General features: G+C 42.5%; 1 protein-coding gene across 2 annotated transcripts; it reads right to left on the bottom strand.

Moving 5' to 3' along the window:
- Positions 1-2,280: 2,280 nt before the first annotated feature.
- On the bottom strand, positions 2,281-22,240 carry efhd1 (EF-hand domain family, member D1). Of its 2 annotated transcripts, XM_027022942.2 has the most exons (5): positions 21,830-21,918; positions 18,034-18,229; positions 17,225-17,372; positions 3,325-3,456; positions 2,281-3,069 (listed from the first exon to the last, which is right to left on the bottom strand). In XM_027022942.2, exons 2-5 carry the CDS (start codon positions 18,210-18,212, stop codon positions 2,935-2,937), a joined length of 594 nt encoding a protein of 197 aa, XP_026878743.2. In that variant the 5' UTR covers positions 18,213-18,229; positions 21,830-21,918; the 3' UTR covers positions 2,281-2,934. The 2 variants fall into 2 exon arrangements, with proteins under 2 accessions (XP_026878743.2, XP_026878741.2); XM_027022940.2 differs by lacking the exon at positions 18,034-18,229 and having other exon boundaries at positions 21,830-22,240.
- Positions 22,241-22,486: the final 246 nt, after the last annotated feature.

Genomic DNA, 22,486 nt, shown 5'->3' with positions numbered 1-22,486 from the left:
CCTGGAGTAACTTATAAAGGGAGTGCTCTAAGATTGCATCTATACCTTGGCACTACTTTGTTGAGGAAACGTTCAGCTTACAAAAAGATAAATAGTTCTCTATTTGAGAAGAATATGTTTTCAGCTGCTGTATTCAGCTCAGCTATGAATAAATTTTAAAAAGGAGACATTCACATTCAGCTTCCCAAAGGAGGCCCAGATGTTTTTATGGAATAAGGACACAGTGCCCTGTTGAGGCTGACTGAATGGAGTCTGAAAGACTGAAGCATGGCCATATCTGTGATTTGGTAACTTGTAATTCAATGGACCTTTGAATGTCATACATATAGCAAGATGATGTAAGACCACCACACCATGGTACACACTTTAATTCTTTTTATCATCACTCAAAATAATGTTATCTCAGTGAGGTAATTCACTTGTTGGCATAATTGCTATTATTGCAGATAAGTAAATGAGTGCCAAATTATTAAGCATAGTTAGCTTGATTTCAATTATTTGGACACCTGCACAGTGAATCACTGTTGATAATATTGGGAGTTTCTGATTTAGTATAGCCTGCAGTTGACCAAGTTCTTTTAGGCTAGCAAAGGCAATGTTTATATTTTTATTACTATTTTTCTTAACATTTTTGTTTAATATTATTGTTTTTTTGTGAACATTGTGTGATCTGTCATGGTCAGACTAGCATTAGACATTTGGTCTCTCCGTTACTTTTAAAAACATACAAATGGATAGTATGGTGAACATCTAAACCAGAAGGAGTTGTCACTCACCTTGTAAGTTGGAATGTCAAGGTCTTCTCTATTCACCCCCATTAATTTTGGAGTCTCTCCCTGGCTCATACATAAACAAACCCAGAAAACATTATTGTCTAGTGGCCGGCTGCAGTAGAACAATTATAGGTGATAATTACATATCTAATCTTGAAGGAGTGAACATGGAAGCTATGTATGCTAGCTGATATTCAAGAGAGCATATCCTGGTTGTTATGTCGTGATTGCTGACAGCATTAAAAGAGAGGGGGCATGCAATAAATGTGGCCAGGGTTCGGGTGGGGATACTGTCCCACCTACAGTCTCTACTATGCATACCCTGGCTCCAATTTTGTTTTATCGCGCAAGCACATACAAGATGGCAGCTCCCATTTTGGCTAGCTTGGTGGCATCAAAAATCCACAATGGGAGTCAGAGACATACTATCCATTTATATATGCAGTCTATGGTAGGCATCCTCTGGTGTATGTCCACAAAATTTGCTACAGAGCTGACTAGCTTTACAGCCTTTGTTGCCTTAGCAACTGACCTACACTTATTTTGAGCTCGGTTATTTGAACAGAAAAACAGATTTCCACAAACTCAAGTTAGTTATTTAATGATCTGGATAAGTTGCTAAACCCAAATACCCACTAGTAGTAGCAGGTAAAGGTAAAAACCCAATCCGAACCTCAAGCCCTTCAAGCTTTAAGTACGACCTTGCTTGACTCACCATCCTTCAAGAATCATAGAAGCCAAGCACCAAAAGTTTTAGTCCTAGCACCCAGATGGTGGAATGAGCTTCCACTAGCTGACCAAACAGCGGAGTCCCTTGCTGTCTTCAAATGCAGAATGAAGACTCATCTCTTTGAAAAAATACCAATTGAACTGAATCAGACACTCGTAAGAAGATTTTATATTTGCACTTGACCTGTGTTGTTTAGTAATTGCTCTCCAATTGTGTTGCAGTCTATAACATATCGTAATGTAACCTGTTGTACTTGAAGGGATGAAATTCATCTTTCCCACTCTTCAAAAGGAAAGGATGTGCTGATTACTGAGAACTGAAGTCATTTTTCTTCTTTTCTTCACACTTTTGCAAACATCCTAACTGACTAGAATTTAGATCATAGGCTTTCTCTGGCTAGACGCATCTGTTAATGCAATTAAAAACAACGTATTGCTTTGACATGTACGTGACCTAGTAACACATTAAAACAATTCTGATTAATGGAATTTCAGTTCCAGTTTACTCGCTATCAGGAGGATAATAAGTAGATGTCTGTTCAGGTAATCTGCTGGGCAGAAGGCAAGTAACAGAAACGTCTGACCAACCTAGCACTGACACTTGGTTCTTGCAGTGTCTCGGTTAAGAATATTTTTTGACTCTAACCAATTTATGCTAAGGATACAAAGCACTTTTGTAAGTCACTCTAAGAGTGTCTGTTAAATACCATAAATGTAAATGTTGTAGCAGAAACAATAAATGATTATTTCTCTTTTTACTTAAAATACACTGATTTAATAATTGATTTCATTAAATAAAATTCTAAAACATTGCTGGTCTAATATTTAAACATGAAAAGTCAAAATGGAACCCACAAATTCAAATAGTATTAAATGACATTTGTGATTTAAATCTTATAAACAAACTAAAGCAAGACTTTAAACCTACGATATTACAATGATTCTATCATATTATTGGTTATAAGTACCCACAAATCCAACTTTACATATTCCTTAAATGTACAATATAACATATTTAAATTCTTTTTGATTGTATACTTGTTTATTATTACTATTATTTTTAAACATAATGTAAATGGTAAACATAGATAAAGCTATATCTGTGGGTGGTTTTAGCTAGTTACAGTGACATTTTTCAGTGGACATTTGTGCTTCAGCTTTCATGAGTACAAGATACAAGGTTCAGCATATAGTCTATGTAGTGTGATATAGTCGCCCATTTTATCTGTGTCCCCTTATATCAGAACATGTACACTTTTTTCTATCCTTTATGCTGTGTATATGTGTGCGCATGCATGCAGGATTAGAGACTCTACTTCTTGAAAGCATCTTTTGTTTAGCCTTGTGGTGTATTTATGTTTATGGCCAAATTTTTGTGTCACAGAATTATAGTGTGATGGGTTTGCTTCGAAGCGTATGTGTGCTTGTGTGTTTAGGAGCAGAATGCAGACTGCAGCTCCTTAAATGCAACGTGCCGCTGTTTCCTCTCTTCTTCCACCCTCCTCTTTTCCTCTTGCTCCTCACAAAGCTCTGCCTCAAATTTACTGCGCACAGAGAGCACCTGAGCCTGCAACACACACACACACACACACAAAAAGATTAATCAGAGGAGGACCTAAACTAGCAGGCTGTCTCTACAATACGACTCTCTCTCACTGGACCTGGTTCCACACCACTTAAAAAGACTGATTATAAGGGCAAAGTTGAAAGTTCCATATGGTGAGAAAGGTTCATTGCAAGGTTTTATTTTGGTAATTTGAACTACTCCTTATCCTAATATATGTGCGCCAAGCATGCCAAACACCCCATCTCCAACACTCACCTTGGCTTCAAAGAAATCACAAGCACTCTGCACCCCCTCATCTGATACATTAATCTCAGAAAGGCGAGCCAGAGCCATCAGACCGCTCTCCTGCAGCTCACCTGCTGCTGCCCTCCGGAAAATGAGCAAAAACTGGGAGATATATATGAGAATGAGAAAGAGATTGTGAGTATGGATTATTACTGTTGTATTAAAGAAAAACTTAAATTGCCTTTGCACTGTGCAGTCATAACTTGTAGGTCTGTTGTCACACTATAAGAAACGCTTTCATTGAAATCCTCCAAATTCCATGACAGATTATACTATAGAGATTTTCTGGCCATAAACCCAAGATGTTGGAAAATTATACCATTATACTTGTCATACATATGCAACAATTATTTATTTATTTTTTTAACAAAATGAGAAATCAAATGCTCTTTCTTTTCTCTGCGGCCCCACATCCACAAAACGTTCTTCCTGAATACCACATAATTAATTTTTTTTGACATGTTCCTATTTAAATTGTTTATAGGGTGAGTTGTGAATAATTCCAAGATGCTCCTTATTGGTTGTGTGTAGACAGGTCATTCTCCGAAAATAGTCACTTTCTGTTTTAGAAAATTTTGCCTCAAAAGTTTTTGTCTAATAAGTATTAACATGTCAGCAATCTTAAATCACACAAATGTCAAAAATGCATCAAAATTATTTGTGCACGTTTTTGGTCACTGGTGTTACAACTGCTGTATGTGTGAATTTTGATAATTAAAAATACTCAAATAAAAAGGTTAACATATTTCAGTGTAAAAACAGGTTTATAAATTAATATGCTCTAACTACTAAAAGTTAAAGTTTAGCTGTGAGGCATGTTTCTGTTTATGCCATTCTGTTTTTTACCATACAATGACCAATAATTGAGTATACAATTAAAATATTTTACTGAGATGCTTAAAAGTATTACAGTTGGACAAAAACAATATTTGCTTCTTAAAACATTTACATTATGCTACGTTTTTGAAGGGACAAGGCGAGAGGCAGAACGCAAATGCAGGAGGCTATTTAATGGGCAAGGGTAAAAACAACAAGGGAAGCTGCTAAACAGAGACACAGAGAAAACACTGAGGCAAGGTAATACAACTAGGCAAATGGAAACGCAAGGGCAATGACAGTGATAGCAAGAACAATATGAACATGACTGAACAAATCAAACTTACCAAAATAACCGACAACATGGGAAACCAAACACAGGGCTTAAATATCCAAGACAATCAAGCACTAACCAGACACAGGTGAACAAAAACAAGGACCGGAATTAAGGAACAGACAAGGGGTGAAGAAAACAAAACCAAGAAATGTAAAAACCAGGAAGCAAAGGAAAACAGACACAACAGGGAAACTATGGAAACAGATGTCAGCAGAGTGGCCAATTTTTACACATTACACCAATAAAAAAAAAAAAAAGCTTTTGAGGAGTGCAGGCACTGGTTAGAGAGAGCACGACACCCCTTTTTGGTCATCACTAACCACAAAAACTTGGGAGTACCTCCAAAACGCGAGGAGGCTCAATTCCAGGCAAGCCTGGTGGTCGCTTTTTTTCACCAGGTTTAACTTCCATGTCACATATAGGCCAGGAGAGAGGTATGTGAAGGTGGACGCTGTCTCTCGGCAACACCATGCAGAAGCCCAGTCTACCAGCATGGAGCCAGTACTTTCACCCACCTGCTTCTTGGCAGCTGAGCTGGGACCTGGACCGACAGATAGAGACAGCAAATCCGCATCTGCACTGCCCACTAAACTGCCTTTGTCCCACTCCGCCTCCATCAAGGTCTTATCATGTGGGCTCATACCTCTGTGGGGACAGGCCATCCAGGAGCAACCTGCACAGCGCAGCTACTCGATATTGGTGGCCGGCCATGCACAAAGACATAGGGAGGTATGTTGCATCTTGCGCCGATTGTGCTCACAGAAAGATCCCTCACCACCTGCAGGTAAGCTGCTGCCACTGCCCACATCTATAAAAGCCTGGTCTCACCTGGCTATTGAATTTAATCACTGACTTTCCTGTGTCTGAGGGCAACTCGGTGATCTTGGTCATAGTGGACTGATTTTCCAAGATGGTAAGGTCCCTCCCCCTCAAGGGTCTACCTACTGCCTGGGAGACGGCGGACCAGCTCTTCCACCACATCTTTTGGCAATTTGGGCTACCGGAGGACATCGTCTCAGACTGAGGTCCACAATTCACCTCCACAGTGTGGAAGAAACTGCTGGGTAAGATGAATATCACAGTTAGCCTGACATCTGGGTACCACCCCCAGGCCAACGGGCAGGTAGAAAAAGGGTGAACCGGGAGCTAGGCAAGTTTCTCAGGCTGTACTGTCAGAGGCACCCTGAGACTTGGTGCACCTACCTCCCCTGGGCAGAATATGCCCAGAATTCACTAAAGCATGCAGCGACAGGTTTAACAACCTTTGAGTGTGTTCTAGGGTTCCAGCCCTGCTGTATCCATGGAATTCCCCCACATCCGACCAGCCAGTGGTAGAGGTCTGGTGTCGGTGCAGCAAGCAGGTGTGGAAGGAGGCCCACCAGAAACTGCGCAGAGCCATAGCTGCATACAAGCAGAAAGCGGATAGGAGGCGTGGCGATACCCCCGCTATGAACCGAGACAAAGGGTGTGGGTATCAACAAAGGACAGCCACGCAGGCTCCATGCAGAAACTAGTCGCAAAGTACCAAGGCCCATACACCATCTCTGAGTGGATTTACGAAGTCACCTACCGCGTCGGCTTGCCCGTTACATGTCTAGGGCGTTCCATGTATCGGCCCGGTAGTAGAGGGTCCCCTTGTGGAAGGAGATATCTCCTCTAGTGCTCCTCCTCCCCCATTGGAGATTGAGGGAAGTCCTGCATACACAGTAAGGGCTCTCCTTGATTCCAGACGTAGGAGTTGGCAGGTCCAGTACCTCATGGACTGGGAAGGATATGGACCTGAGGAGCGCTGCTGGACCCCGACCTCACCACCTCCTTTCATTGGAAACATCCTTAAAAGCCCGTCCCCTCGGCAGCCAGGTAGGCCACACGCCAGGAGGCTGGCAGGGTCTCCGGGGGGGTTCTGTTATGGTTGGTCGGCTGGCTAGCAGGAGGGACATGCCCACTCTTCCTACGGATCACACCCCTTACCTGTCACAATGACTGGAGTACTCATGGAAATCACCTGTTCGTAATCAGTATCTGCTTATTTAAACCCACAGATCCCAAGAGATGGGGCTGCACATTAGAGGACCCAAGATGCCAGTCTCGTCTAATAACTGTGCCCCCTCAGAGAGACATTGTTTAAGTGTTAGTGTTGCCAGACGCCGATGGATAATAAAAAGCACTTTGCTGCAAACCCGCCTCTCGCTTATTCCGTGCCACAAACGTCGCAGTAACTTTTCCATTTTTCTTCAATACGTTTGTGCAATCGTCTGTGCCAAGGTTGATTTTCCCCTCTATTTACAATGCTGATACCCCTATTCCCTCTTTGAGAGCGCATTTATTCCCTTACTTTTCCCCACTTGTAACATCTAAATATTTCTGATGTTTTTTCTGGATATATGCTGACCTACGTAACGCTGCCTTTAGAAACACTTGCTTTTATGCTGCACTTAACCTTGCCATGCCTGCCAAAATGTAAACAAATAAGCTTATCATGTGATGACAAAACATATTTTTTTCATAAAGTGTTACAAGCAAAAGCTGTAACATCAGAGACCGTTACACCAATGACACTTTGATACACAGTTGTATTCAAAATAGTATTTTTAAAAAAGGTGAGTAAAGCTCAAAATTATAATAGCTTTTATTTTCATACAAATACATTAAGAACACTGCACATTCTATTCCAAATCAAAACATGAATTAAAATTAATCAAATTTGTTATTACTTTACAGAAAAGGAAGAAAGGGAATGTTAGGCTGTTTACAAAATAACAGTGTTTGCACTTTTATTTACAAACTCAAACATTTACTGTATAAACTAAAAAAAAATGCTTGAATATTTAGCTTTCCTGAGAATGAATAAACTAATATTTTAGTTGTATAACCACCATTTCAGAGAACTGCTTCACAGCTGTGTTGCATGGAGCCAACCAACTTCTGGCACCTGTGAACAGGTACTCCAGCCCAGGGCGATTGGACTACATTCCACAATTCCTCTGCATTTCTTGTTTTTGCCTCAGAAACCACATTTTTGGTGTCACCTGACAAGTTTTCTATTGGATTAAGGTCCGGAGATTGGGCTGGCCACTCCATAATGTTAATCTTGTTAATCTGAATGTTGCATGCTTACTGGTGTGTTTGGCATCACTGTCTTGTCGAAACACCCATTTCATGAGCATTTCCTCTTCAGCATGTGGCAACATGACCTCTTCAAGTATTTAGATGTATTCAAACTGATCCATGATCCCTGGTATGCAATAAATAGGCCTGACCCCATAGTATGGGACATATCCCCATATTATGATACTTGTGCCACCATGCTTCACAGTGTACTGTGGCTTGAATTCAGTGTTTGGAGGTTGTCTGACAAACTGTCTGCGGCCCCTAGACCCAAAAAGAACAATCTTGCTTTCATCAGTCCACAAAATGTTGTGCCATTTCTCTTTAGGCCAGTCTATGTGTTCTATGCAAATTGTAACCTCTTCAGCATGTCGTTTTTGCGACAATGGGACTTTGTGGGGGCTTCTTGCCAATAGCTTGGCTTCACATAGGCATCTTCTAATTGTTACAGTACTCACAGGTAACTCGAGACCTTTCTTGATCTCCCTGGATTCTTTGCCATTTTGACTATTCTTCAATCCATTTGAATGGTAGTTTTCTGTTTTTTTCCACGTCTTTCTGGTTTTGGTTGCCATTTTAAAGCATTTGAGATAATTTTAGCTGAGCAGTGTTGTGGGAATTTACTTTGTTTCGCTTTACTTTGCTTTGTGTTTCTATAGTCACAGCATAAAAGTCCGTAGCTAGGCGTGAGAGCCAAGGACATCAGCGGCTCACATGCTGTTCTACCCATAAAGATAGAAGAAGACTGTAGAGAGAGAAGACGCCATTGGCATTCAGGCTAACCGAAACAAAGTTCAGATACCTTGTAGGAGCTGTTTTTTCTTTTTTTTTTTCTTTTCTTCTCCGTGTATAAGGGGAGACGGATTTGTACTGCGAGTCAGTTCTCTTTCTCTGTTATACAGGGGACAGAACTCAAACTTTTTACTACTCAATGCCTAAGGCTGTATGTGTTTGATGTGCTCTCATTTTTCCACCACAATTTGGCGTAGTCGGCAGGATGAGCAGCTCCACCGCTGAGGAGGGAAAATCAACACTTCACTGAGGACACTCCTTGGCAAAGCTGAGCTGGGAGGAAACACCCAGTCGGGGAAAAGTACCGCCAGAGTGAAGGTGTTTTCCCTCATCTTGCGGTGCCTGCCTTATCTTCAAAAAGAACCATGAGTGGGAGAGAGCAGTGATTGTGCAATTACACAGACCTTTATATTCCCTCTGTGCGGCCGTTTGGGAGTTCTCCTCTAGCATAAGAATATTTCAGATGTACTTGGAATAGCTTTGTTACGACGGTGCAAAGTAAAGTGAAACAGTAGCCTGCTGAGAGTGAGGCACCTATTGCTCAAACATGAGATTAGGGATGTCTAGGAGACATAATACGTCCGGAACTGGGAGGAGAATCAGTCCATGAGCGAACGGAGCATATGATACGTTAACGGGACTAAATTACAGCAGCGCATGCATTGAGAGAGTAATAAAATGGGATCCTAAAATACTAAATTAATGCAATATGACCCATCCGAGTGGAACCAGCCCTTACATAATGACATGCGAAGGGATTATGGGGAGAGTGCCCTAAAGTGGTTGCCCATATGGGTAGATTGTTATGGGTTCCCTCAGAATGGGAGCTTGAGTGTGAAACTGCTTAATAATATACTTAGACATATGGAAAAACGACCAGGGGATTCTGGTCATCATAAGGTATGGGATAGAAACCATGGGAATATTATAGCAAGTCTTAAAATGTGAATAATGGGGAAAAAACCCCAAAACAAAACAAAACAAAACAAACTAAGGGGACTGGGAGGGGGAATGAATCTAACTCCACTTCCTCCAGAGCTGATCTTGATCTCGACTCTGCTCCACCGCAACCAGCAGCCATGGTGCCTGATCCAGTGGCAGCGGAACGTCCACCCGCCTATGGACTACCTCAAGCAGGACCACACACTGGTCTCTTAGATGAAGCCCACGCCATAGAACGAAGGCATCACCCTCAGAGCGGTTAACCAGGAAATGGATGCTGACACCTCGTTTGGACTCAGCAGACTGGCTGAACACTATGCCAGACATCATGAAGCTCAAATTCAAAGAACAGAGCAGACAACATGGATCAAGCTATGTTCACCATGATGCAACAAGTGGCTCCCAGGGGGAGAGGACGAGGAAGGGAGCAAGATGCTCCAGGAGGGAGAGACATGTCATGGAGAAATCGATGTTACAACTGTGGAAAAGAAGGACATTTTTCCAGAGATTGTCCAAACCCAGATGGCCAAACCGCGAGAAGCGATCTGGAAGAGGTGGACTGATGGGCGGAAGAGAGGCGGAACGGCTGTGAGGGACCACTAACCCCATTAGAAAAGGGAATTGCCAGATTTTTATTCTATGTATTCTCAGCAATTAAGTAAGGGACCCCTAGCATTACCTCAAGTAACTTTAACCGTTAACGGCAAACAAATGAAGTTTTTAGTAGATAGCGGTGCAACGCACTCAGTAATTCAAGCCAAGGGAATGATGTACCGATTACTAATAGGACGGTGTCTATAATGGGTGCGAGTGGAAAGGTGGTGCATGAAAGAATGTCTGCGCCTCTCCAATGTCAGGTGGGGGAATGAGAGGTTCGACATGGGCTCCTTATTTCTTCTGTGTGCCCAATCAACCTGCTGGCTCGAGATTTGATGTGCAAATTGAGTTATACTTTAGTAAGCTCCCCAAAGGGACTCAGTGTTACCTTCGTGAAAGGCAAAGCCAGTGAACAGATGGTGCAGCTGGGAGAAGGGGAGCCGGGATATATCTACAAGTGGGGGTTGCAAGGTGGGTCAGGGAAAATAACTGAACACATGATTGAAACTGCCAGAAGGGCAACTATGGGTAAATTAACTTATATGGATGCGGAATGTTTGCATGTGACTGCATATGTTTCCGATGGTCCAGATAAGCAGTACGCAGAAGCTCTTTTCCGTCATTAAAACCTAGAGACCATTAGAACTATATATTTGTATTGGGATGATGATTTTGTAGCTGCGCAAGCTGAACTGTCCGATGAACAGAAACGGTATGATGTTGAGTACTCCATCCCCCATGTCTCACTAGGCAGAAATAATCCTTTTAGACAATGGTGGGAGGTGGGACCATGGATAAGATGACTGAGTCATCTCCACAGATGGGAACCCACTGAACAACCCACTATTCACTATAATGCAGGAGTAGATGCATTCTGAATGACTCTGCCGTATGTAATCACTGCTAACAGAACTGTAGAGCTTACCTCACCTCATCAGAGTATACCCTTGACTAACTTTGTAGCATCGGAATCCGAGCATAATAATTATTTGAGCGAGGTACCAGATATCTTATGGGCTAAAGGGAAAAACGATGTGGGATTAATCAAAAGTTGTGAGTCAGTGCAGATTACGCCAAAGGGCGCATACAGACCGAAACAACCCCAATACCTGTTGAAAAGGAGGCTATAGAAGATATTAGGCCAGTATTCCAATCCCTTTGAGATGCCGGTATAATAATACCATGCCCATCCTCGCCTGTTTGTACCCCCATATTTCCTGTGAGGAAACCAGGGCGTGATGAGTGGAGATTTGTACAAGACTTACAAGCAGTAAATGCAACAGTACAAGCAAGGGCGCCTGAAGTGCCAAATCTGCACACTATATTGTCACAAATACCACATGACAGTCGATGGTTCACCGTTGTGGACCTGGCGAATGCTTTTTTAGTGTACCGGTACATCCAGATAGCCAGTATTGGCTTGCTTTTTCCTTTGAAGGAAAACCCTACACGTTTACTCACCTCTGTCAGGGCTATTGTGAATCGCCAACCATTTATAATGCAGCATTAAGACAAAGCTTAGAAGGTCTTACCCTTCCTGCAGGCAGAACTCTGCTGCAATACATGGATGATTTAATTATTAGCGGTGCCAACAGAGGAGTTGTGCAAGCAAGCCACTTTATGCCTGTTGAAACATTTAGCTGCAGAAGGGCATAAAGCTAGTAGAGTAAAATTACAGAACTGTAAAGAGAAAGTAACTTTCTTGGGGCATATCATTAAGAGGAATACACACAGGCTGTCTCATAACCGAGCACAAGCTATAATTTTCGCTACCTAAACTGACCACAAAGAAACAGGTGTTAACTTTTTTAGGCATGTGTTCCTACTGTTGCATGTTTATTCCGTCCTATGCAGAACTGGAGGGACCACTACGGGCCATTATTCCCACCAAAGCTGGGAATGCGGTGCAGTTGGCCTGCACCCCAGAGGCGGAAAAGGCGTTTGTAGAATTGAAACAAGCACTACAAAGCCTGCCTGCCCAAGGTTTACCTGATCCCAACAAACCTTTTACTCAGACGGTAGATAAGAAAGGTGGTTATATGACGTCGGTTCTATGCCAGAAACACGGAACACATCAAAGACCAGTAGCGTACTTCTAGGCAAAATTAGACATGGTGGCACAAGGACTACCAGCTTGCCTCAAAGCAATAGCAGCTGCCGAGAAGGCCATACTAGCCTCAAGAGATATAGTGGCATACTCCCCTCTTACTCTTTTAGTCCCACACGCAGTACACCGGATAATGCAGGACCAGAGAGTGTCACACTTATCAGTCCAGCGATGGCTACGATACCACACCACCCTCTTAGACATGCCTAACATAACTCTTAAAAGGTGTACAACACTGAACCCAGCTACACTCCTTCCTACGGAGGAGGATGGAGACCCACATGACTGCACAGCAGTCTTAGCTGAGGTATGTACGCCATGGGTTGATCTTTTTGAAGAAGCCATAAGTAACCCAGACCTATGCCTCTATGTGGATGGGTCAGCAAGCAGGGACAACACCGGGGTCAATAGGGCAGCGTACGCTGTAGTAACAGATCATGAAACACTCAAAACAGAAGTGTTACCGTCTTCCTGTTCAGCGCAAGCTGCATAACTAGTAGCACTAATGGAAGCATGCAAACTAGCTGCAGACAAAAGTGTTAATATTTACACTGATTCCAGATATGCCTGGGGGGTTGTTCATGATTTTGGAGCCATATGGAAGCAGAGTCGATTCCTAACAAGCTCAGGTAAATATATTAAACATCACCATCTTGTAAACACACTGCTAGAAGCCATTTTGCTGCCTAAAACAATCGCAGTTGTGAAATGTGCAGCTCACAGAACCACAGAAGATCAAATTAGCAAGGGGAATAATTTCGTAGACAAGGTAGCAAAGGCAACCGCAACTAAAACTGCTGTGCAAGCAGTGCAGGGAACAGCTGCTACCCCGTAAGCCACATTATGAGAACTTCAGTCGGGGGCCACTGCCACTGAACGCACCAAGTGGAGGCAATTAGACTGCACAGTGCGTGATGGCGTTTGGACACACACACCCAAGGGCAAACCTTGCCTACCTAAATCTTATATGCAGGGCCTGATTAGAATTGCTCATGGGCGTAGCCACATGAGCAAAGGGGGAATCGTAGACAGCATATCAAAGTATTGGTTTGCACCAGGAATCACAACACTTACCCAAAATTTTTGTTCCAGCTCTCTTGTTTGTGGGCAGTACTCCCCCAAGGGAACCACCACACAGACCCCAGTGGCGGGACAACTGCCAGCAACCGAACCATTTCGACACTGGCAGGTTGACTTTGTTGAATTAACCCAGGCAGAGGGTAAGAAGTACATGCCGGTGTGTGTGTGTGTGTGTGTGTGTGTGTGTGTGTGTGTGTCTGTATGTTCAGCAAGTAGGTAAAAGCATTTCCCACGACCAAGCAAGACGCACAAATGGTAGCTAAGATGTTCCTAAGGGAAATCATTCCTAGGTGGGGCCTACCAAAGCGCATCTCAAGTGACAACGGCACACTGTTTGTACATCAAGGCCTTATAGAACTAACCAAACATCTAGGTATTGACATGAAAAACATTGCAGTTACCACCCCGCTAGGGCAGGGGTGGTGGAGCGGGCTTACGGTACTCTGAAAGCGGGATTGGCAAAAATGTGTCAACAGACAGGACTTAACTGGGTCCAGTGTTTACCATTGGTCCTATGGCAGGTGCGGACCAGACCCCAAAAACGCACGATACTCAGTGCCTTTGAGACGGTTTTCGGCAGACCACCCAACACAGGTGTAGGGCCTCCACTGACAGATAGCGTACTCCTAACTGATTCCATGGTACAGTACTGTATGTCATTGCACCGTGCCCTGTCCATTGTATCTAAACAGGTGCAAGCTGTCTTGCCGAGCCCTGCAGACAAGCACCTGCATGACATCGCTCCAGGCAACTGGGTATTGGTGAAAGATCTCAGACGAAAGCAATGGAACCAAGCACGGTGGACGGGACCACACCAAGTCCTGCTAACAACCCACACTGCTGTCAAAATAGAAGGACGAGGAACCTGGGTGCACCATACACACTGTAAGAAGGCTCCGACACCAGCCCCAACTCCAAGCAGCAGCACCCCAACAGACTAGGTCGGAACTGTGTTGAGTAGGGTGTTGAAGGCAAGGCCTAACCTTTCGACACTCGGAACCGTCAAGAAACCTATAAGATGGGTGTGTCGGAGCTTGTGATACTTGGGGTCTGGCATAGTATCCACTTGAGTACATCCAAACGTATAACCTGGGACACCTTGTCCTCCGGTTATTGGACCAGGCTAAGTAACGGCTATTTTAGTACCACTAACAAGGAACAAATTCCTTGGTATCAAGCCTTTAATAAGCCAGTGCAGCAGACAATTACAGGTCACCTGAGAGAGGACACAACAAAGCAGTGTCACGTTATCAGGGTTCCGTCAGATTCTTATGATTATTCTGCAAATAGAAAATATGTATGGGACATCAGAACTGAAAGCGAAGTTAAGCAATCAGTCAGTCTCGCCATTGCCAACACACCTGGAGATGGCAATGCCATTCAGATAACATTATGAGGAAACTGGAACATGACTAACCCCAACGGCAGCTATCTGTGCTGTGTAGAAAGGGTGGGTACTGACATTTATGCACCACTGACACTTGTAGCACTGCCATGTAGAGTAGATCACATTCAGCTAACACATAGACTGCATATTGATATGGACGATGCGTCTCACAACTTGTTGGGAGCATTGTTACTGTTCCAGGGCCCCAACACCACTGAGGCAGAATGCTTAGCAGCTAAATGCCAACATAATACAGCATGTATGTCAGCCATCGTACATGCCCAGCATATTGAGCAAGATTGTCTGGTATGCCAGCACACCAGAGTCCCATGGACTGTAATTCCTTTGAATTTGAATCTCTATGTGCCAGGTGATTAACCAGACCTCACACTGTTCCAGCCCCACTGACGCTGCACCACCAAAAATGATGCTGCATGTGGCAGCTGGAAAGGGTGAGATATGTGCATGTCAGATGAAGCAGCAGGTTCCTGTAGGCTGGTCTAGGTGCGTCGACTATGTGCAGGTGCACAGCAATGGCACTTGCAGTAACTCCAACAGCAGCTCCCTGTGGAACTGCTCCATGACAACCCCACAGGGATATCGGAATGTGATGTGGGTCTGTGGTTTGGTAGCCTACGGTGAATTATCACATAATTGGACTGGTTGTTGTTATCCAGCTGTAGTGCGCCCAAGGACGCAGGTGTATGCACTTCCCCATGCCGAGCAGCGCAGGGCGAAGAGAGACATAACCAACACAGCCTATCGTGGTAGAATTCTGAGGGACCCATGGACCACTCCGGGTGAAACCATTGGTTGGTCCCTTTTCCTGGGCGGTGGCACAGTAGCATCCCTGCAAAACATCAATGGCTTAGCGTATCAGTTACTGCAAGTAGTTAATGACATCTCAGCAGCTATAGGTGCCTTAAGGCTAGAACAAGAAGCGATAAGGGCAGCAGTGCTACAACAAAGAATGGTATTAGATCTCTTAACCATGAAGGAAGGTAGAGTATGCAAAATTATCAACACTTCTTGCTGTTTTTACATTCCAGATCTTAGCGCTAATATTACTGATTATATGAATCATAGGTGATATGCCATCACTCCACCATCTGCAGTTCCAGGTGGATTCTGGGACTGGCTGACGGCCTGGTTGGGCAGTTGGGCAGCGAACCTAGCGGCTGTAGCGTTGCCCATTCTGCTACCCATTCTTCTTCTTCTGTGTTTGCCTCCTCTTTTGTCCCTGTGTGTTAGACATCTCTCTAGTGTGTTCACCATGCTGGCTCTCAGCGACCTTGCCGCTGACTGACCCCACGTCTGTGAGGATGTTCCGCCCCCCGAGACGGGCGGTGTTGGTGGCCCACTCAAGGACAACGTAGTGCTTTTCTCTGAAGAAATGTGTGATAGTCTGTGATATAGAATCAAAGGGGGAAATGTGCAAATTTACTTTGCTTCGCTTTACTTTGCTTTGTGTTTCTATAGTCACAGCATAACAGTCCGTAGATAGGCGTGCGAGCCAAGGGCATCAGCGGCTCACATGCTGTTCTACCCATAGAGATAGAAGAAGACTGTTCTAACCATAGAGATAGAAGACACCACCTGCGCTCAGGCTAACCAAAACATAAAGTTCAGATACCTTGTAGGAGCTGTTTTTTCTTTTTTCTTTCTTTTCTTCTCTGTGTATAAGGGGAGGGGGACTTGTACTGCGAGTCAGTTCTCTTTCTCTGTTATACAGGGGACAGAACTCAATAAACTTTTTACTACTCAATGCATAAGGCTGTCTGTGTTTCATGTGCTCTCAATTTTCCCCCACAGCAGCCTATCATTTTCTGCACTTCTTTATATGTTTCCCCTCTCCAATCAACTTTTTAATCAAAGCACTGTTGTGGAAATCTCTAATAAAAGAGTCAGAGTCGTCCTTACAAATTCAAAGAAGAGAAAAGGTGTAAGCATCTGGAAAGTGATGAGAATGCGCTCTGCCCGATGTACATGATGTGCCCCTTAAAAGATACAAAAAAGCCTGTATGTAACGGGTTTAGTCTTATCTACTAGCACCAAGCTTCATTAACTGTATCACTTTTGTTCTGTATCAAGGACAAACACCTGCAGACAGCTTCAGGGTGCAATTTCAAGTTCTGGAAAGAGCTTTCTACTTGCTGGCACATTTAAAACACAATTCACAAACTAAGACAGTATGTGTTAAAATCAATCTCTACATATTTGACTCATTATATATGAATTTCTTCCACTGTTCTTCTGAACAATCTCTGGAACGATCCATTTTCCATTTTTATTTTTTAAAAGCAAGAAATGCACTATAATCAGTATGCACAACATCTGCTACTTTCATCCTTTAATAAGAGCCATCTGTTTGACACCTGTTTTTTCACAGAATGAATGACCTCTCTAATTGAACTTCACACTGCTATTATTTTGAACACACCCTTTAGTTAATGATTCAATTACACAGAATCACCAGCATGCATGTCACAACGGTTGGGTCTGCTGGTTTTTTATTAGTCTACTACACCTACTAGTAAATTCTTTGCCATGTAGAAATATAAACTAGTGAGTGGTTTATTTTCCAAGTGCTGTTTTAACATGGTGTGACCTTGGGTCAAGAGTTTGTGTGAATGCCTCAAACACTAGAAACCAGGTACTCATTACCTGTTCATGTGTGCGTTTTAGCACAAAAGTGTGTACACACCTCTCTGTAACTTAGCTTGCCATCATAGTCCTTGTCCACCTCTCGGATCATGGTTTTCAGGCCCAGATGAGTCTGAGGAGCTCCAAGCTTCTGCATCATCATCTTCAGCTCCATCAGATCAATGAAGCCATCCTTACCTGAGTCAAACCTATGAACCCATGCCCCCCCACAAACACAAACACAGAATCACAGGAAAGCAGACAGCTGCATTCAGTATAAATTAAATGCTTAAAAAATGAAAGAGACACTTAAATCACAAATCACATCTCAATGAATGAAAGACTCGAGTTCTCAATTAATTAAACAATGATGTAACAATCAGTGGAAACCAAAATCATCAACCCATTCAGGCCTGGATTCAAAATCTCACTAAAAATTAAAGGGAAAAAAAAAAAGGAAAATCATAGGCTGATCCAATTCATGTGTATTTGATCACAACAACCCGTAATGTAGACTCAGTAGTGTGGATGGCCCCCATGAGCCTTTATGCATTCCCAATGTCAGGGCATGTTCCTGATGACACAGCAGATGGAGTCCTGGGGGATGTCCTCCTACACCTGAACCAGGGCATCAATAAGCTCCTGGACAGTCTGTAGTGCTACTTGGCATCAGTGTCCCAGAGGTTCTCACTTGGATTCAGGTCTCAGGAATGTGAGGGCCAGCCAATGGCATCAATGCCTTCATCATCCAGGAACTGCCTACATACTCTGGCCACATAAAGACAGGCATTGTCCTGCACCAAGAGCAACCCAGGGCTCACTGCAACAGCATAAGGTCTGACAATAGCTCCGAGTTGTTCATCCTGGTACCTAACAGCAGTCAGAGTACTGTTGGCCATCGTGTGGATTATTGTGCGACCCTCCAAGGATACGCCTCCCCAGGCCATCGCTGACTCACTGCCAAACCGGTCATGCTTGATGATGTTGCAAGCAGCATAACCTTCACCATGGCACCGCCAGACTCTTTGATGTCCATCACATGTGCTCATTGTGAATCTGGTCTCATCTGTGAAGAAAATGGGGTGTCAGTGGCGGACCTGCCTATTCTTTTGTTCAGCTGTACAATGATCTTTGTCCCGGTATCTCCTCCATGCTCTTGAGACTGTGCTTGAGACACAGCTAACCTTCTTTTGACACCACATTTAGATGTGCCATCCTGGAGGAACTGGACTTCCTCTGCATCCTGAATGGGCTGCAGGTTCAGCCTCATGCTACCAGTAGCAACAAGGACACTTAAAAAATGCAAAACTACAGTACTGTAGAGAAGAATCAGTCAGGAAGGATAAGGAGAGAGTAACTGGATCTTGTCCCCACCTGCATTCACTTTTTAGGCCTTTCGTGCTGTTGCCTCTCCAGTGCAAGTGCACCTGTTGTCACTTTCATTTGCACTAAAGCAGGTGAAATTGATTCACAATCGCTTATGCTCCCTAACTGGAACTGATATCCCTTAAGTTTAACTGACCTGGTGTTATACTGTTATTAAGAGTTTCCTACCACACCAAAAACGCCAGAGCATGTAAAAAAGAGTGAATAATATGAATAAGAGTGAATCCAACAGTTTATCCACATAACTTCCCATACAACAGCTACCGAGAGAGCAAGAAATTGAAATAATAGGAAAAAGGAGCAGAAGATTCTATTTTTATTGTATAAAAGCGCCCCCCCCAAGTATACATACAAAGCTCTTATCAGGAAGTTTTAATCTCTTCTTACCAAAGGTACCACATTGTTCAAGAACAACAACTAACAAACCCATGAGTCAGTCAACCAGTTATGTAGCACAGGTGAGTTAAAACCACATCAACTAGATCAAATCAGAGAAAAGTTGTTTTGTGTTTCTGCCTTTATCCCACTCACAAAGACCCACTGACAACTGGAAAACTGCTGATGAAAAAAAACAACTACTGAAGAACAAAAATGCATTTAATGTGCACAAACACACAGGCACCTTTTTAGCTTTCGCAGAATCTAAAACACAAATGTTTATGATACGGTAAACATGTATGCGTCTTTGCCCTTGATGTGTATATTAGGGTTGGGCAGTATACTGTTATTAAAAATGTTACAATTACAAATTTTTTTTTACAAAAGACAAAATAAACACAAACACGAACAGCTGCAACTGGCAAACACACAGAAAAGCTCCCTTGCCATCATTTGTTTAAATAAAAAATGCACATAGTTTTGAGCCTTTTATTTAACTATTTGTAATAATGGTGCAGGCAGGTTTCTCAAATGTAAAGTGCCATTTTATGCCTTGAACTGATGTAGGTATAAGGTAACACACTATATTGCCAAAAGTATTCACTCGTCTGCCTTCGCACGCATAAGAACTTGAGTGACATCCCAATCAACAGAAAGCTTAATCTGATGGATAGATGAAAAATATAGGTTGTAATTGTCAGTCAAAATTCCAGCATCTACTTAATAATGCTAAATTCAAAATTGTCATTATATGCAAAAAATATACTGCCAGCTGATATATCATACATCTCTATGAGCAGTTATAATAAATATCATCATGTTGCATTGAAGATGTTCATGGTTCATAATAGCCTTACACAGATCATTTAGATTTTGTGTGATGCTAATGGCTAAATCAAGTAGCCACTCTGAAATTTATACATGTGAATTGGTTATGGACACATGTCTGGGCAACTCACCCTAATACTTTATGCATTGAAAAAAACAAAAAACAAAAAAACATTTTGTATTCAAGGAAACATTTTAATTAAAATTAGAAACTTTATCGTAATTAAAACATTAAACAAAAAAATTGCCTTAATAGTTAAGATTTCCAAGATAATTAAGATTTATTCATTTTAAAGTCTATATAAAAAGTAATAAATATTCTGTTAATAATAAAGGTAATCTGTTTTATTACTTTTTTGGTTATATTGTGATATTGTCTAGATAGTGAAAAATACTGTGATATGATTTTTCCTCACATCACCCAGCTCTAATGAGTATATTGGGCCCCTGTGTTTTCTACTTTTGTGCTCTCTGGTTTCCTGCTGTGGTATTTATAGATGCCAAGGCCTGGCATAGTGAGCTCCAGCAATCTCCTTCAGTTCACTAAATACAGCACCACCACACTGATCCAAGGCCTGCAGAGCATCAGCTCACAGACTCAGGATCAGTAGAATGCCAAAGCACCTGCACAAACTCTCCATTACAAATCAGCATAGGTCAACAGCAATGTAGTCAAGGGGCACATATCTATAAATTATTGGGAGCAGGAGTTAGCAAAAGATGCTGTGTGAGAACAAACACATCCATGGAAACATAAGAGGGCCAGCTGGAAGCAAAATTTAACACAGAGTTCATCTGTGTGTGCATATGCATGTGTATGTGTTGTGATTGCTAGCAAGAAAGAGAAAACTGTTCTGAACACTGAGACATGAAATGCTGTTTTTCATTAATTGCAGGGGTTATTTTGAGTACTTTTTAAGAGTTTGTATGTTAGCGCATGTAAATATAAATGCAGACCTGGACCAGAAAGTGTTAAGTATTATATTAGCTTGTGTGCAAGTTTTTTCTGAGTGTACTGAAACCCATGCACATGTTGCACCTATGGGTTTCATGACCCATTTTCATTTTATCTACGGCATGATTTTTCCTCACTTGTATTAAATAAATCAGGTCAGAACTTTATATAAAGATGAGCAGTAATTCAGCTAAATGTTACAGAGAGACCATAATGGGGACAATACTGCACTGGGAAATAAAACGAAGTGGTGGCTCATGCCTCCCTTTTATGCAGCTGCTGAAATGTTCACTTCTTCCCAAACTAGTAGAAGCTGAGTAGTAAGATGTACATGAACCCACAGAAGGTAAAGAACATATAATAATTACGAACATATAATAATGACAAACAAAAATAATACTTTTGGCACATCTCATTTCAAGGGACAAGGAAAATATACTTAAAACACCCACGAACTAAAGCTCATGAAATCTCCTATAATCATAATGCATTCGTTAATGAGTCTCAATCTATTAACAATTCTTCCAACAGGTAACTGCTAGAAAGGAACAGCCAGCTTCAACATGCAAATACATGGCTGTATATCTTATATATGGGTCTCTGTTTCATCCTTAGATTAGCTGTGTGTACAGACGCACAAAGAGGAGGTGCCAGTGGGGTCCAGTGCCTGGCAAATAGACCATTGTGCTGTTGTAATGAGGAAAGGCTGTACAATGGGTGTGCTCACAGAAAGAAAGAGAAATACAGAGTTAGCAATCCAGAAATGTTGAGCGAATATTAAAATTTTTCAGTGGGTCCGTTTTGAGGCGAGCAGAGAGTGTATTGCAAAAGAGGGTCTCGAATGAGCAGCAGAACATATTATTAACAGCTCTTTTTGATAGAATGCAATAACAGCCTGTGTATGATTGGGCATAATAAGGTACGTCGAACAGTGCTTAGAAAATAAAATCTACTCTAACACTTTTTCGGGCGCGCATTCATATCTTAAACCTCAAACACCCAGACAGAAAAAAACCCCCAAAATGTATAAAATATCACAAGATTCCCATACAACAACACGGGCGTAGGAAATAAAATTTAATAAAGTAAAGATAAGAGTAGCAAGTTACGACTATTTACCTTTTAAACATTTCCTCCATATCTTTCATCTGCTTGCGGGTGAACTCTTTAAACTCGGTATATGGGTTGAAAACCTTTTTTTGTTTTGGCTTCACAGTGCCATTGTAAATGTCCAGCCTACGGTTCAGTTTTGCCGTGAGTTCGGCTGTTGCGTTACCATTAACAACAGCCGTCCTCTCCCGCTGTGACTCTACATCCACTGTGTTCGCGGGGACATCTGCTGCAGCCGTTTTGGTTTGGGATATTGAGAGTTGTTCCACGTCCAGTCTACGTTGCAGTTTCAGCGCAAGTTCTTCTGACGCCATCGCGGTCGTCTGGTTGATGTTCTCTCGATTACTTGTAAGCTCTGCCCCTGCCTGTTACCCTTTCAGCTCTGCTTCACTGTTTCTGACAATTCAAGGTTCCAGGGCCTCGAAGAGTGTAGAAAGGGGCGGGACTGCATACGGAATCTTAAATCTGTTATATGTAGATGATCTTACTCATTCAATTAAAAATCATCTGAATAGCTTTTTTCGAAGTTTAATAAAATTATCCACTGTATTCACGGCACATACTGGTATAACTATAAGAAGCTGTGATGGCTGTTGTGTGTCCGTGCAATGTGCGGAATTTCAACCCTACTCTAGGTGTTCGTGTATGTGGGGAGAAGAAACACAA

This window comes from Electrophorus electricus, chromosome 15 (assembly GCF_013358815.1).
Source record: "Electrophorus electricus isolate fEleEle1 chromosome 15, fEleEle1.pri, whole genome shotgun sequence".
NCBI classification, from domain to species: Eukaryota; Metazoa; Chordata; class Actinopteri; order Gymnotiformes; family Gymnotidae; genus Electrophorus; species Electrophorus electricus.
Note: the sequence above shows the minus strand (reverse complement) of the source record. Positions and strands in the feature narration are given on the sequence as shown.